Genomic DNA, 17,575 nt, shown 5'->3' with positions numbered 1-17,575 from the left:
GCAACTTACTTTCAGGAATAGAAAAAAAAAAAGCTATACTTGTCAATATCAAGATTCTAACAGTATTGTAGGAGTGATGAACTTGCATAGAAACAAATATTGGGAAATTTTCAAAATGCTATTTGGAACAAGGAAAGGTGAGAGTTTACTCTTGAGGAGAGTTGGTGGGGGGAACTCTTTGTGGAAACCATTGAGGAAGAGGTAGGATTTTAGCAGCAGCTTATTTTGCAGACACTTGCTGAAGTCAAGAGTACATTATATATAAGAACTTGGGGGAAGAGATAGATATGTGTGGAAATATTGTTACTGGGAAGGATAGTACTTGAGATGATGTGACAGAAGATGAAACTAAACAAAGGTTGGGATAGAGTATATAGATGGTCTTGAACTTCTTGTAAAGAAGTCTCTTCACTTGAAGGTATGGATTTATGTGTGAATGTAGTCATCGGGCATAGTATATGACACACTGCCTAATGGTCTATACTTTACCTCAATTTCCTTCTTCATGGAGTCTGTGCTGTAAACTCCCTCATTATCAGCTGCTTAAACTTACCTTCCTGATTTTCAAGGTCTCCTCTCAAGAGCCCTATTCAGTTTATTAATTTAAATGGTAGCAATTTTCTTAGAGGTGAATCGCATAATGATTTTTTTCAATCTTTTTTATACAAGATAGCACTGAAAAAAGTATGATTAGATTCAATTCAGTTTTCTCCCACAAAAGTAATATGTAGAAAATACCAACCAAGGTGACTCTCTGTTTGCTTAATAGCCTAAAGATTTAGGTTAAGGATATAACAGAGAACTGTTCTGCTTAAAGAAATGCAAAGGTGTTGCACAAATTATCTTAAAGAGCCAAAAACAGCATCCAGTTCCTGCTTGAAACAATTTGTTCTTGGAATATTGTAAGCTAAAATTGTGGTCAACTTTTGCAAATTGTATGAATTTGCACTGCATATTTTATTTGGTGTTTAGCAAAACTCCAATATGGCTCTGCATAACTTACACAATACACCATGAAAATGACTTCAGAAACTCCCACGGAAGTTGACAAATTGGGCGTCTAATGCTTTTAAAGTAATTGCGTGCTTTGAGGTTAAAGAGTCGACTTGTTAAGAATGAAGATCAGAGTTTCTTGGAGAGAATGCTCTGCCGACTGCCACGCTGAATGCAACCCAGCCCCATATAAGAAATGTTACAGAAGCTTAATGAAGAAAATAATGTGAGCTTTAATCACCATTCTACTTAGTCTTAAGTGAAGTGCTCATGAATCATATGCAATATCATAGCAGTTTTGAAACCTATTCTTGAATTTTCAAGCTGTTATTTTCAGGAAATTTAGAAAGCAAATTGCTAAGTGATAAAGAGTAATCTGATACCATTGCTTATGCCATTTTTTTTTTTCTCTTTTGCAGGCTGGAAAAAAGGAAAGGAGTAATACCCTGAATATTGCTATAGACAACATGTGTAAGAAGACAAGAGACCTTCGCAGACAGGTGAGGGAAGAGAGGCATGGAGACAGAAACACCGTACAAAATGAACTTTTTTCCACTGCTAGAATATTTCCTTCTTGTTTTTGTCCTTATTCAATTAATTTAGAAAACAAAACAAGAGTAAATATGTACCTTCCATATTTACATACCTCAACCATTTTTGTGGCAAACATCAAGTAGAAGAAAGAGCATGTGACTTAATATCAGGCTGAATTACATTCAAATGCTGGCCCTGCCCTCATCAGCTGTGTGATCTCGGGGACAAATTTAATCTTTTTGAGCCTCTCTGAACCTATAAAATGGAATTCATAATACATAATTGGACTGTGAGGATTAAATGAAATGCCTATCAGTGCCTGCTCCCTAGTGACGCCACATGGAGAGCGGGAAGAAGAAGAATTTAATTCTTCTTGGTGAATTTAATCTGTTACATTAGAAACTAGTTTATCATCCATATGCTTATAGCAAACAGCTAGTAATCAGAAATGTACCAATTTGCTCTTTCAGTTATTTTCAGAATGCTTCAAAAATTAGTTGCTGCTTAAGCTAAGGCTACTTTGTAGCCTTAGGTCATCGGTAACATAGGGTTAGGAAGGATTTCATTAGATAATTTAGAAGTCCAGTATTATGCCACAAGTTAAATCATTCCCCCCAGAAATATGAAGACTTAGCTATTTTCAAAGACCTTTGCTTTCCATTATTTTCCACTATATAGTAACCAGAGTTGTTTTTCATGCACAACTTCAACTTGGTCACCATTAACTCATAAAAGAGAAGCAAAAGCTTTTCAACCATAAGCTTTTAATGCAATATATTATTGTAGTTTAATGGGAAGATTTAGTAAAATGGCCTGAGTAATCTTTTAATTCAGAAGTAGATTTGGAAATTGAATAAATAGGGATTCCTCAACCAGTTAATATTAGCTGTTAAAAAAAAAAATAATTCTGAGGGTCGGGGAAATTCCAATTTCTCAACTTTATGGCCTTAATGTGAATTCTATTTCTACTGTCAGCACTTAGAATCATGGAATGTAAGAGTTGAAAAGAAGTTAGCTCAACTTGTCTTATAATGCAGATGAGAAAGCACGCCTGTGGTAAGGTGGCCTGCCTAAGGAGGAAGGGGCATCGAACCTACACCAGGTCATAACCTACACTAAACTCAGGAACTTTTACCCAAAGCGCCATCCTCCTTCTTCATTGCAGGACTTCTATTCTCAATCTTCTTGAGGATTTCTACTCCATCGACTCCTCTTGGGGCTTGGAAAAGCTGTTCTGTGAGCTATCAACAATGTGTCTTTCATTTCTGTCTCATCTCTCTCTATTGCCTTCAACAAAATGTTAATCTACATTTATACCCCCAAAGCTTTAGGAACCATTAATTAAAAAAAAGTCAAGATAAATCAATCCTTTATGTGTCAGATTACTAGATTTAGCAAATAAAAGCACAAGATACCCAGTTGAATTTGAATTTCAGATTAATAACAAACATGTTTAATTATGTCCCAAATATTGCATGGGACATAATTATATTAAAAAATAGTGTTTTTATATGAGATTTAAATTTGACCAGGCATCTTGTATTTTATTTTGCAATTCTACATGTGTTTTCCCCTCACTAACATCAGTGAGATATAGAAAGAACATGGGGGATTACTAATAACTTTTCTTTATAGTAAAGGGATATTACCAGCTTGTAAAAAACTGCTGTGTTCCAGAAGTATGAAAATTCTCTATGGTTTCTATAGGTCAACATATTCATTGTTTTGATTAAGTATTGTTGTTTAACAAAGGACTACAAACAACAGCAACCATTTTATTATGTTTCATGATTCCATGGGTTGGCTGGGGGTCAGCAGGGCCATATTTGTACCCTTGACTTATGGTCTCCCATGTAGTGGCAGGCAAATGGTGACTGTGTCTGGGTTCAGGGCTGGGTATTTGAGGCCTCGGTGCTTCTTCTTCCCACTCTCCATATGGTGTCTAAACTCCTAGGACCCCTTCATGCAACTTCTCTCTCCCACAGGGTAGCCTGGATTTCTTGCATGATAGTTCAGGGCTCCAAGAAAGAGATGGAAGCTGCCAGACCTTCTTAATGCTTAAGCTCCAAAGTGACCGGAATGCTATTTCTTCCCCATTCCATAGATAAGAATAGTCATGAATCCTGTCCCAGGTTAAGAGGACCAACAGAACCTCAAGAAGTGGTATGTGTGTACAGGATGATGTGGTATTGTTAGAAATTTGTCTCTGGAGATATCTGTGGTCTTCAATGTCAGTGAGGTAGTTGCTATGGTTTGTTTTCAGTATCCTTATTTGCCCTCCCTAGGACTTCATTTTCCATCCTGATGTTTATACTTTTGCAATAATAAAAACTAGTTTAACAGCAACATGAGTCATCTCCACCTTTTCCTATTCTTGCGAAGTTTATCAAGCAGTTTATTTTAAGCATCTTATATATACTCTTGCACACAGGAAGAAGAAAGTCCCTACCCTTAAAATATTTTTCTTTGGAATATTTAATGTTCATATATTGTTGTAGATCTGTTTTTGTTTGCATGTTTATTTTTAGTAAACAATAATCAGAACACATCTTCTTGCCCATTTATCTAATCTCCTTGTTTACCCATGGCTTGTCCATCAGCAACACAGAAACATTTTGGCTGTGGTTCAGAGAATCATTGAATTTCCATGAGATATTTCTATGAGATACATTGTTTAGACAGATCTATGGGGGGGGAGGGGAAGCAAATTACATATTTTGGGACAATAAAATGAAATGACCCAGAAAGTGACTTAGTGTTTATTTCTATGAACCTTATTGCTTTGTGACTTTCTTGCCTGTTATCAGAGAGAACAAAGACAAAAGTCCTTGGCATGGTGTTCCAGGTTGTCTGTGATTTGGCCATGACTTTAATTGACATTATTTGTAATGTTCCTTCTCTTTCACTCTCTCAGTTCCTCCTCCTCACCAAACCACACATTAACCGGTTCTCTGACTAAAGAGTCTACTTACTATTCACCAAATTTTCCATTACCTCCCACCCCCAAAACACATGTGTCTCTGTATATATGGCTTGTTTAACTTGGTGCTTTCCCCACTCCTCTTGCTTCCTCCACCTAGCCCCTAATCAACCTGAGGAACTTCAAGACTAATGTAAATGCTACTTTTCCCATGAAACCTTTACCATTATCAGTAGCTGGAATTATTAGTTTCTTTCTTTCTGGAGCACTTATAGCATGCGTAGTTCTTTTATAGTAGTGATCATATTCTGCATGTGTTTTTCTTTTTTAATGGATTTTTTTCTTCCCACTGGATTTCATATCCTTAAAATGATAGTTATAACAACATCTTTCACTTAGTAGTGCTTTGAAAAACTCTCTACAAACTCCTTACATTAGTCTTTACATTATTGATTTTTATTTCTGAAACAAGAAATAATGCCATAGTATTATTATCTCAGTTTCTCAGGTGAGTCAATTTACTGAACATCACTTAGCTAACTGGTAGAGCCAAGGTTTGAACCCAAGTCCACCCAACCCAGCCCAAATTGTAACCACCATGTGAGGGGTCAGGGATAATGGCCTTTTCACCCTCAGAACTCCCAGTGCCTAATAAACTGATTTTACCATCCTAATTTTTTTCTTCCTTACTATTTATTTTACAAGTTTTTTTAATTAAAATTTTTTCTTCCTTTAGTCTCCTTCCCCATCACTTATTTGAGAACTGCATACCTATTACAATTCTTAGTAAGGGAGGAAGATTTTTAAACCTCATTTCTTTGTTTAAAAAATTAAAACAATTGAATATATTCCATTTCTACTGTATTATGCAGAGTGAAACACACATTTGATTTCACTAAAGGCAGGTTAAAATTTTTATTTGTGTATATTGAGAAAAAAAATTGCCTATTTTATAAATGCCGAAGTAAGGACTTGAGGTATGTCAAATTAAATAGGATTCTGATAAAACACAAACAAAACAAAAATTTGGCTGACTTTTTAGTTGCTGAGTTGTTGAATTGCTATATGCATCTCTTCTCCATTTTGGTAGTATCAGTGCCACACTTAGAAAAAAATATGTATGTCCTTATACCTCCCCTTCATCATCCTCATAATGAAATAATATTAGCAATCCAGCGCACCTGGGTGACTCAGTAGGTTAAGCATCTTCCTTTGGCTCAGGTCATGATCCCAGGGTCCTTGGATGGAGTCCCACATCAGGCTCCCTGCTCAGTGGAGAGTCTCCTTCTCCCTCTGCCCCTCCCTCCCCTGCTCGTGCTCTCTCTCTCTCACACACAAAAATAAATAAATAAAATCTTTAAAAAAATATTATCAAGCCATAAGATACAAGTATCATTAAGTTGACACAGTAGGTATACGTTGAATTAATTATTAGGTGATTTAGTTGCTAATAGTCAATTGAGTTGTGACAGTCACATTTTGCTATTTGACTTAAAATTTCAATGGCATTAATATACACATGTATAATTTTTTTCTAGTTCCCTGAGGACAATTCTTTTCTGAGACACTTTCTTTTCTTTCCATTCCTCTTCCCTCACAATTTCATTCTTTCTATTCTCTTATATAGTGGTGGTGGAGGCAGTGCTATCTTATAGTTTTCACATACAGCTTTCACTTTTGGGTTTCAATTGTAGAGAAATATATTATTTTATTTGAGATCCCAAACCACTTACATCAGTGGGAAATAGAAAAATTGATGTCTCAAAGCCTGTTATTAAACCATAGTGAGAAAAGATGGAAAACCCCTCAGTTTGATTTTGTGCCTGACATCTTTCATGCCTGGCCACAAACAGGTATTTATTGAAAATACATACGTCTAACTCCTATTGGCCTCCCACTAACTTCAGATTTTAGTGCTGCAGCTTCTAAAGTTGTCCTGTTTTTACACTGGCATGTTGGATTCTTCTTTAAAGTTTTTTGTATATCACTCAAGTGAAAGGAAGGAGTTGTTCCATTGGGTGGGAAAATAATATGGAAATTAATAAGATAGAGGCTTCTTACATATTATACACAGATATAGGTGAGTGTACAATTTAAATGAAAAAAAATCCCATATGTCAGAATGTGCCAGAACATATAAAGAAAACTACTTAGCATAGCATTTGAAGCATTCCATATCTTGTCCCTATATGCATTTCTAGTCCTCTCTCATAATAATTCCTCTTTCAACGTCAGTACAGGGGGTGACAGAATCAAATTCAGTAGTGTGCAAAGCAGAAGTGGTAAAGTATGATCATCAATGGGTAGTTTATATAAAACATCAGAGTCTGTTACTTGGTACATGATCAAACAACATTATCACCAGACAAATGTGTCTATTTTATATTAGATTCCCCTGAAAGCAGTTCCTAAGACCAGAGCCTTAGCGCAGGTAGTTTATTTAAGAGACAATTCCAAAAAGCATGTGTAAGAGAACATGCTTTTTGGAACTGTGGAAGAGAACAGGCAGGGAAGGAGGAAAAAATATGCTATTTGGGGTTCCTACTGTAGGCAGCAGGAACTTAAGGATCTCTGAGAAGGGACGGAATGTCTCCCAGAATTGTCTAACCAGTGGATAGAGACCAGGAATTTTGTCTGGCAGCTCCCATCTCCACTGATTGATAGTTGTTCCCAGTGGTGTTCCCTCTTCAGAACTTCCGGGCTGTCTGTGCTTGGGCTGAGACTCTCACAGAGACTTGGAGCAGACCCTAAGAAAGAATAACAAAGAGAAGCATGGAATGCATTCGAGGTGGGATGTCTTGAAAGGATAAGGAACTGTTCCCTTACAGCAACAGCTGAAATCAGAGACTGGTCCAGTGGTTGAGACATCATCTTTTAATCTTTTTGTCTTATTTTGTTCTTTTTACCTGAAATGCTTTCCATTACCTCTATTGTACCTAAGAAATCCTGTTTCAATCCTTACTCTATCACTGTGTTCTAGTCACACTAAATTCATGTGATGTCTTGAGGATCCCTTTATTTATTTATTTATTTGTTTATAGCTTATGATAGTCTTTATTCTACAATGCTATGCTTTCCATTTCCCAACCCCTACTCTTAACAGGTAATTCAGCTTTTAAAATGGAATACATATGTCTCATCTTTACAGAAGGCTTTTTAACCGTAACAATCCAAGTTAATTGTTTCTTATTTATTTATGCTTCTTTTAAGATACTCATCAAACTCTTTTTGCACCTCTCACTCCCTAATATTACCCTGTCTTTGTTATCCTGACATTCCCAGGTTGCTTAGAATGGTGCCTTGCCCTTAGAGAGAAAGCTCAAAGTGCATTTGTTAAACTGAATGAATATACAGCTATAGGAAAGAAGATTCATTTTGCTCATTATATTTGAATTATAGTATGTCAGGTAATTTTGGCCCATTTTCCAACAGAATTTTGAAAGCATTGGCATAAAACTTATTTGTAAACTCATTTTTCAGTCCTTATGTCTTGTCTTACTGAACATAATATCACATGTCCATCGTATACCTTTTCTCATTTACTGTGTTTTGTACTTAGCAACATGTCTTAGTATAAAGTTAAAAAAATGTGTTTCTAACATGGTTTAATTAAAAAAATTAATTTAGCCAAAGTATTTATTTATTTATTTATTTATTTATTTACTTATTTATTTATTAATAATAGTAAATTAGCTGTACCTCAAGCCTCACCTTTGCAACATGTTTTAACACTTCTGTATGGAATGAAGGATTGAATGAATAGCAGTGAAAACATAGCTGAAGACCTTGGAAAGAAAAAAAAGAACAGGGGAGTAAATACCATTAAAATAAAGGGAAGACAAATGGTAGTACCACAGAGGGGAAATGCACAGACCAAAGCAAATGTATCCACTGCTGTGAGATTGCTGTAACTATGCAAATATTTACAAACATTGGCACAGTGTGGGACAATACTTACTCTCTATCTCTCTAGATTTTTCTATGTGACAAAGCAAAATGTATTTTTTTAAAAGCACAAGAGAAGAGTCTAACTTTCTGGGTATAGTTGTAGATGGGAACATACATCAAAGTCTTTTATATGAGAAACAATCACTTTTCAAACCTGTGTCTCAATGTGGTTAATACCAAGTCTTGCATCTTCATGTAATAATCAGATTACTAGAAATAGGAGTTTATTCTCACTGTCTCCACCCCCACTCATCTCCCATTAATTCTTCAAACTATTGCAATAGGACTCCGGCTTCTACTTTTCCACTCAGACTTCTCTCACTAAGTTAATCAATGACCTCTTAGTGGTCAAATCCATTAGACAAGTCTTAGTTCATTTTATTTAACTTACCTTTAAAATTAGACTCCGAAACTCATTATCTTTTTGAAATTTCTTTGCTGTCAGTTTCCTGATTTTTCCCTTATTGTAACATTTAATGACTTTCACTTCTCTGTTAGATTGTAGGGACCATGCATTTCCATCTTGCTATATTTTATAATAGCTTGCTCTTGGTAGAAAGGTAAGGAAATGATGTTTAGAAATAATTGTTGAATTGAATGGAATCAAATACACAGAAAAGAAGATTCAACAAGTCCATAATATGGGTACTATAATTGCATCTGGTACATAAGTTCATTTGGAGAGAGCATTGACGTAGATTTATTTGAAAGTTTCTCTTTTAGTTGTTGGTCATTTGCTCTCTTTGTTTTTGACCATCATCTCAGTCTCTTTTTAGATCCTACTCTTCCATCTGCGTGATTCCCATATATGGTAATATTTCCTAAGATTTTATTCTTGGACATCTCCTCACTGTGCATGATCCTATCTGCCTCCTTGGTTTGAATTACCTCCCATATGTATGTTGGCTATTAATTGCATATCTTTAGTGCAGATCTCCTCTTAGCCCTCCTTCTATATATCCTAGTTATAAATGAAAGAAAAAAGAACAAAAGGGAGGGATGATAATTGAAAACTGTTCCCCCTCTGAGATTCCTTCTACTTTTACGTATTTGGAACTAGCATAACTTGTAGTTCCCAGCTCAAGTCCTAACTTGTGATTCGTTGCCTGACTTCTCTGGTTCACTCTTTATGGACATCAAATACATTGTTCATTCACTCAAGGTCTTCCCTTGCCTTGTAACTCCTTAGCACTCTGCACTCTGTCTTAGTAAGTCCTCAGACAATATTAATTAGTTGCTATTAGTGATCTGCCTTTCTGCATGCTAAGCAGATTCTTTCCTTGGGGATCTCCCATAGCCTTTGTGAAATTGTTAGAAGCCAGAAAATTTCACAGTTCTTTTGCCTAAGATGTAACATCTTAGGCAGAGGTATTTTTTTCTCCCAGAAATCTATAATTATTATGGATTTATTATCCTATAAATATTATAGGAAGATGGTGTTTTTTTTTTTTTTAATGCAGCTATAGTAGCATTCTCATGTACTCCAAAACTAGGGTAATTGTCTATTGGTTTTAAAAAATGCTCTAAAACATAATTTTCACAGAAGGCAAATTATAAATTTCTTGTTTGATAGCTACTCATCTCTTTGTTTTATTGTGCAGAGGTTATTAAATTAAATAAGGAGGTTGACTAGAAAATTAGAGAGCCACTCATAGTCATTGACACTGTTGGATGAAACTTTTTAAGATACTGTGATCCTTTAGGACTCAATATTACATAAATACAATGCATTAATTTTCCAATGCAGTGTTAAATTTCAGAAAATATCTGCTGAATAAAGTAATTGCCTGATTGTCATTTATGAGCTTACACATAATCTAATTTAAAAGAACTAATTGTAGCAGAATGTTATACTTGTTTAATAATTTAAGGTGTAAGGGCAAGAACAATTAATGCAGATGAAGAAAATTGGACATCAAACTCATTTATTATTCTCCTTGCTCTATTAATCTGTTATCAACTGGCATAATCGGTGATCTAACTTGGTTTAATTACCATGAAGACTACAATTTAGCTAATCAAAATTTATCATCACTTCCTCCAACAAAGTAGAAAACATTTCATAATTTTGTAATTATGAAAATACATGATGTACAATGTTGTTTGTACACATGCATAAACATTACAATAGTACAATTTCTTTGAGGGAAAATGGAGTATTATCACTTATAATCTGACCTCTGGGCTAGGTATAATTTAAGAAAAAAATAGTGCATTTTGAGAGCAAGAGAGCTATTGCTCAATGATTATTTTTCCTTGGATATTTTGTTTGTTTTAATTTTGTAAGTGACATTCATACACAGTCTTAAATATTAGTTCAGAGATTGTGTAAAAATGTGTAGGATCAATTTTGTAACTACTGAGATTGTAAAAACAGGAAATAACATGAACAATTCTCTGAAAAAAAAAGTGAATTTTTTTATTTCTCCTCAGCTCCGTAAGGCTATTATAGATCATGTGTCAGACTCCTTTTTGGATACAACAGTCCCACTTTTGGTTCTCATTGAAGCTGCCAAGAATGGCCGAGAAAAGGAAATAAAAGAATATGCTTCAATATTTCGTGAACACACCAGCAGGCTTATAGAGGTAAGCATGTTAGAACTGTAACTACTCTAAATCCAGGAGAATGAAGCTCTCATTCCCCTTTTACAGTTGAATTGTACTCAGATAAAAACTTTTGAAAACTTATTACAAATGAAGCCAAGTTCAGTATTTTTTATGTATATATTTTAAAAGGTACACACACACACACACAAACTTGTTAAATGCAGATACTTTGTTTTATCTTTACAAAGGTTTTCTTCCTGTTCTAGCATGAAAGTATTAAATACTTACCTCATGCCATTTTATTATTTCTCTACCATCTTTTCATGGCTGTATTACTCCCTCAGCCTTTTCAATTATATTCAACCATGTAACGTGACTATAGAAAAAGAATGCCAGATATACAGGGGTAGAAATATCCAGAATAAATAAGTGGGGATAGTAGATTGGTCCATGTCCCAGTAGAGGCAAGAGGAGATGATACAACTATAATTTCTTCAGCTTGGAAGCTGGAAGCATGGAAATGCCCCATAATTTGGGGGCAAGGTGGCATATTGCTGAAAGAGCCATAAAATGCTAGACAATTCCTAGGAAACAGATAATAGAACCTATTGTATTATGAGGCTCAGTAAGGCGGCCACAGTATGAGAGTCTGAATGGAAGGATTTCTAACACCAGTAAGGTGACAGTACTCACCCGGCCAGGAACCGGTAGTGGAAAGGGGAAACTGTGCTTGATTGGATTCATATACCAGAGCCGATCTACTGCTAGGACTCATCAGTATGACTGCACTGTTGTTTATGGCTAGTGTCTGCTCTCATTGGCAGCACCATGCCATACTGATTATTAAATGTTCTGACTGCCACACCTTCATATACTGGCCATGAACTTTGTGGTGAATATGTTTGGGGGCTCAAATTACTTGTAAAATCGTGTGAGTCAGAAATAGACACCACCTGAATTAGAATCACAGCATTTTATATAACATCTATTAAAATAGAGGACTTTCCCAATGTCTTTAATGTAGATCCACTGGGAAGTAAGTTTCCAATGTAGCTAGCATTTGCACTATAAACTCTCTGGTTCCTAGTCTTCACATCTAGAAAGTGAAAGGAGTTGATAAATAGATAATTACAGATCATTTCAGCCCTAAAACTGACCTACCTCCAACTCTGAAATCTACTTGGAACTTCCCAAGAACTCTGTGAGACCAGGGTAACTGTTATAATTCCCATTGACCTTAGGTGGAAATAAAGGTACAAACCCAGACCAGACTAATTAGAGCCGAAGCTGATTTCCAGGCTTACAATTTTTAACTAATTCATTCAATTATTTATTATATTTCTCATATTATTTATTCCCTCTTGTATTCATTCCTCAAGTATGTATTCAGTCTTCCCCCCAGGAAAATGTTAAAGTAAGAGGCAAAGCAGAAGGAACAGATCATTAAAGGCACCTAACTAAGTGTAGCTCCTGACAATCATAATCATATTTTCTAAAAATACGTTCTCTAAGCTGAAGGCACACCAAATTATGAAAACAACTTTTTGGTGAAATATTCTGAAAGTAAAAGTTGATTTCTGCTAAAAAATTACATCCCTATTCCGATTTCTTAGTTTAGTGTTGCTGTGAAACATAAAACTCCTAAGGTGCTCAATAAAGAAGGGCTTCTTGATCACAGTTTTTGGGGAAAAATTCTAAAATCTCTTGGAGATTTTACAGTTCTGAGAAATCCATAGATAAGAAGACCTCTTTAATTTAAGTCAGAATTTCCCCAAATCAGTTTACCTAAGGAGCTCTTCCTTCCATGACACTTATTACTAAAGCTGTGCCTTGAAGGAATGCTTGAGAATGATACCTTAATTTATTGTGAAATGATGGTTTATTATTATGAAGACAGAGCTCTAATAATGTTTTAAAAATTAAAGGATCTTGAAAATTCCATATTTCACGTGAACACTGAAAGAATAAAAGATTTTATAATTTTGAGCTCCTGGGGGACTGAGAATGAGTTTCATTTAATGTTGAAAGTCCCCTTAATACATATGAGATTATGCGAGCTTTGGAATCACAGTTCTTATTCTTATTCTTATTCTTCGTATTACTTAGAAACTGGCCTAAGTCATTTTCAGTTCCAGTTAGCTTATGCTACATAACACACCATCTCCAAACGTAGTGGCTTAAAACAACCATTTATTATTCTTTCACTGATTTGTAGGTTGACTGGGCAGATGGGCAACTCTTACTTAGGTTCTCTCATGTGATTACTGTCAAATATTGGCTGGGTATGGAGCCCTTGAAAGGTTTGACTGGGCTTGGCATACAAGATGTCACATTCACATGACTGAAAGTGCATGAGAGCTATCAGCTGGGAGCTTAGCCATGGCTCTTCCCTGGAGGACCAATACATGGCCTTTCTATGTGGCTTCAGCTTCTTGCAGAATAGTTGCTGGTTCAGAGATGAGAGATCCCAAAAGCAAGTCAGAGACAGGAAGTAGATACTGATATCCTCTTAAGGCCTGGGCCCAGAAATTGGCAGAATACCACTTCCACTATATATTATTGGAGCCTGCCCAAACAGGAGGGGAGGCAGAGAGGTGTGAGACTTCACCTCTCAATGGAAAGAATAGCAAAGTATGTGGCCACCTTTATTCTACATATATATATATAGAATATATACAGCTTGCCCACTAGGTTGTTTGTATATATATCAAGAAGAGAAAAAAAAAAAAGAACACTGCATTTATCTTCCAGGAAACATTCTTTGTGAAAGGAGCTGTCTAACCAAGGCAACAGAGAAAATCATCATTAATTTACTACAAACGTTGAGCCAAAAGTGTCTGTGACAGAGTCCAGGGAAATAGGAGAGCTTAAATATATGTTTCAGAAGACATTGTAAGTTTACTTTGTATAGATTGTTTCCAACCCTCCACCTTTGTTTTCCCTACTCCTCCTCCACCCAGACTATTTAGACTCATCTTATTCCCAAACTGGGTAATTGGACAGAGCAGGACAGAAAATCTTAGATTCTGAATGACTTCAAGGAAAAGCTATTTTCAACATGTCTGGGTTTTGATACCTCAACTGTGTTTGTCAGAGAAATCTAAAATCAGTGAACTTGTTGCAGTAAGACTTAAATGGAAAGAAAAGTCCATTTTTAAAGAATTCCTATCAGATCTTTGAAGAAAAACGCCATGTTGTTAAAGGAACACTTTAGATAGTGGTTAAAATTGTAACTTTTACCAAAAAGAAAAAAAAAGAAAAAAAACCCTGGATTTGAACACAAAGAAAAAATAATTAGGCAACCAAAAGGATTTGGGGTATTGGAGAAAAGAAAGTGGGAATGAGGAGAAGAGTGGCCAATAAATTGGGCCTGACCTTTCCCATCCTCTAGTGGGGTCATGTCTGAGGTCTCCTGTTATATTATCATGTTTGGTATAAAATGATCATGGGTGAAATGATGGTTATAAAACCCTGGGTAGTGTCAATAACTGGAGAACCTAGATCCTTATGGCTAATTTTGTTTAGTTATGCTGAACTAAGTAATTATTATGCAAAGCTTATCCTACTTTGCACATCCAAGTTACTCTATGTTTTTGGATCCACCAAGCCACAGTAGGGATGAGAAGAAGGAGTCAAAAGGTTGGCATTTTAAAAATCATCTTTACATCGTGATTAGCAATTTAATGACAAATATGCTCATTGAATTATACTCCCCAATATTTGATCTTGCACTGATGGTGAAATAGGGCACCATTAACTCTACTGACTTCCACCAATAATGCCTATTAAACAGGAAGTTTAAAATATTGATTTTACCTTAAAATTTAAAGTATTCACTAATTCTAGAGAGTAAGAATTTTATCTGTCGTCACATTGAGCCTATTCTGTTAGCCAAGTCTATGCAGCTAGTACTCCATAAATCTGCACTGAATGAAGGAACACATTCATAACACTAACTCACTTTTGTTTCTCTCTAAAAAGTTAACTTCCAATAACTGGACTTGGGACCATGTCTGAGCCCAGTTACTTGGTAGGGTGTCTTCCTATTCTACTGCACATGAATACTTGAAAATAATTCTTCACAATGATATTAGCAAACACCTTTGCCATCAATTATCAAAAGCAAACACTATAAACTCTACTCCAGATCTCCTGAGGGAATATGGAATATGTCACAATTAGATAACATTTTTAAAGAACTTTGCCCACTTCAGAGATAATAGTTTGTAACTTTAATGTGATAATATAATTGTTATTCAGAAGAATGCCATTGCATTCAATACATGCATTGCTTATTACAATGGCTGTTATTTAATATTTCTTTAAAATTAATTTCTAAAAACTCCACTATTATTCTTGAATCATACTACAATTTGTTCTCAGTGATCAGTTCATGCTGAACACTACATAGTTGCTACAAACTAAAAAGGTAACATCTCCAGTCTATCCCATGGATTTTACCATGTCAATTATCATTAAATATGACAGTGTTAATGATCTAGGCCTGAAGATTTTCTGTGAATTAGAGAAGTTTCTCCATGTGAAAAGCTAGCTTTGTCAGTGCTTTGACTTATTCATCAAAAATTCATCTGTCTTGATGCACCTTATTTTAGTAAGTTTTATGGGAGCCTTTCATCAAAAAGGAAAAAGTGGGTGGACATTTAATTATAATACTTTCCTCCAACCTACAAAGCTGATTGTTCCCACTCACAAAATGGCGAGCCAGATTTAGCAAAGCCCCAGTGCCAAGAGAGAAGGCTGTAGAGGGGACTCTTGCTGTTTGCAAGAAGTGCTTAGATCTCTCAGCTCTACTTCTATCTTTGCTTTTTGACAGAATCCTGTTCGAATGTCACACATTGCTTTAACTGATCATCTGTTATCAAATAAGAATATGCTCAGTTACAAATAAATAAAGCTTTTAGAGTCCCATCTCATTCTTCCTCCTCCCCCCAAAAAAGAAAAAAAAATGAAAAAATAAAAAGAACAAACCCATACTTATACTTGTGCACAAACCAACAACTGTTCTCAGTGAGCATCTTGGCAGCTCTCCTCTTTTGTTGGGGAAGGGATGTTATAGCTAAGTCAGGAATGCTTTTGCTTATATAGAGCACAGGTGTGACTGCCCACTCTCTGGATTAGAAACTGTTCAACATCTTAATCCTCTTTCAGCTAAAGCTCATGATGACCATGATCCTTAAAAACCTAACCTGAATATACAGTGAGTGACCTTTCCATGTTGGAGAGGTTTCTTTATAAATTTCCCATTCATGGTGTTTGGAATGCAGGGAAATGGGGGGTAATACAATTATAGAAAAGTCAGAGCCTTTCCATAGTCAGATGTAGGTATTTTTGAATGAGATACTAGTGTTTTGGAACTAAGAGGAGGGAGAAAACTATATGGGATTAGAGTAGTTTGGGAATTTAGTAGGAAGTAAACAATATAAGTAATATTTACATCAAAACTTGATGACTAGGCAGGAGTTGGATTTGAAAAAACTAGAACTCCAACTTGAGATACAAGTGTGACTAAAGTCACAATGCTCATTCCTATGTTCCAGGAATGTAATAGAAATGAAATCTAGATCATTAAGTTGGCCGAAGCATGAAGTGTGATAAAGGCAATTGATCAATACCCTTGAATATTTGATTGCCAGGGTGAATAGGTTAGATTTCATCTTAAGAACTGGATGATCCAGTAATGTATTTGGAAAGCTGCAGTTGCTTCTCACCACAGAAGGGACTCAAGGGAAGCCATATTTTAGGAGAGTTTGTGTATGGATTATTTCATATCTGGATATAAAAAATTTCTGACTCCCAATAATTGATTAGAATCTCATGAATATAAACTGGCATTTAAAAAGACTGCATTTAAAGCTTAATTTAATCTTATATATTAAAGAGAGATAAAACTAGATTTAATCATGAACTTGGAACATAAAAGCAAGTGACTCAAGACTTAATGGCATTAGATTGATGCTATCCAATAGAAATAGAAAGCAGAATACAAATATAATTTAAAATTTTCTAGTAGTCACAGTAAAAAAAAAAGTAAAAATAAACAGGTGAAACCAATTTTAATAATATGTTTTATTTAAACCAATATACCCCCAAATTTATCATTTCAATATGTAATAAATATAAAAACTTTACTGAGGTATCTTATTTTTTTTGTACTAAGTGTTGAAAACCTGGTGTATATTTTACATATGCAGCCTATCTGAATCGAGACTATCCATATTTTTAGTGTACAATAGCCATACATGGCTCGTGGCTATGTCTTAGACATACAGGTCTAGATAGATGATTTGCAAGTTGAAGACAGGAGTATATTCATTCATTCATTCATTCATTCAACAAATATGTCTTTTTTATTGTTATGTTAATCACCATACATTACATCATTAGTTTTTGATGTAGTGTTCCATGATTCATTTTTGTGCATGCTCCATGCAGAACGTGCCCTCTTTAATACCCATCACCAGGCTAACCCATCCCCCCACCCCCCTCCCCTCTAGAAACCTCAGTTGGCTTTTCAGAGTCCATTGTCTCTCATGGTTCGTCTCCCCCTCCAATTTCCACCCCCCTTCATTCTTCCCCTCCTGCTATCTTCTCCTTTTTTTTTTTTTTTTTTTA

The 17,575-nt window shown here is 35.4% G+C and overlaps 1 protein-coding gene across 1 annotated transcript in view; it reads left to right on the top strand.

Moving 5' to 3' along the window:
• CTNNA3 (catenin alpha 3) overlaps nt 1-17,575 on the top strand; it is a 1,723,003-nt gene that overhangs the window by 867,885 nt on the left and 837,543 nt on the right. The window contains exons 8-9 of the mRNA XM_021700133.1: nt 1,413-1,493; nt 10,829-10,981. Coding sequence (XP_021555808.1) covers nt 1,413-1,493; nt 10,829-10,981 — 234 coding nt within the window. The remainder of the gene's footprint in view (nt 1-1,412; nt 1,494-10,828; nt 10,982-17,575) is intronic.

Source organism: Neomonachus schauinslandi, chromosome 6 (assembly GCF_002201575.2).
Source record: "Neomonachus schauinslandi chromosome 6, ASM220157v2, whole genome shotgun sequence".
Lineage (NCBI taxonomy): Eukaryota > Metazoa > Chordata > Mammalia > Carnivora > Phocidae > Neomonachus > Neomonachus schauinslandi.
Note: the sequence above shows the minus strand (reverse complement) of the source record. Positions and strands in the feature narration are given on the sequence as shown.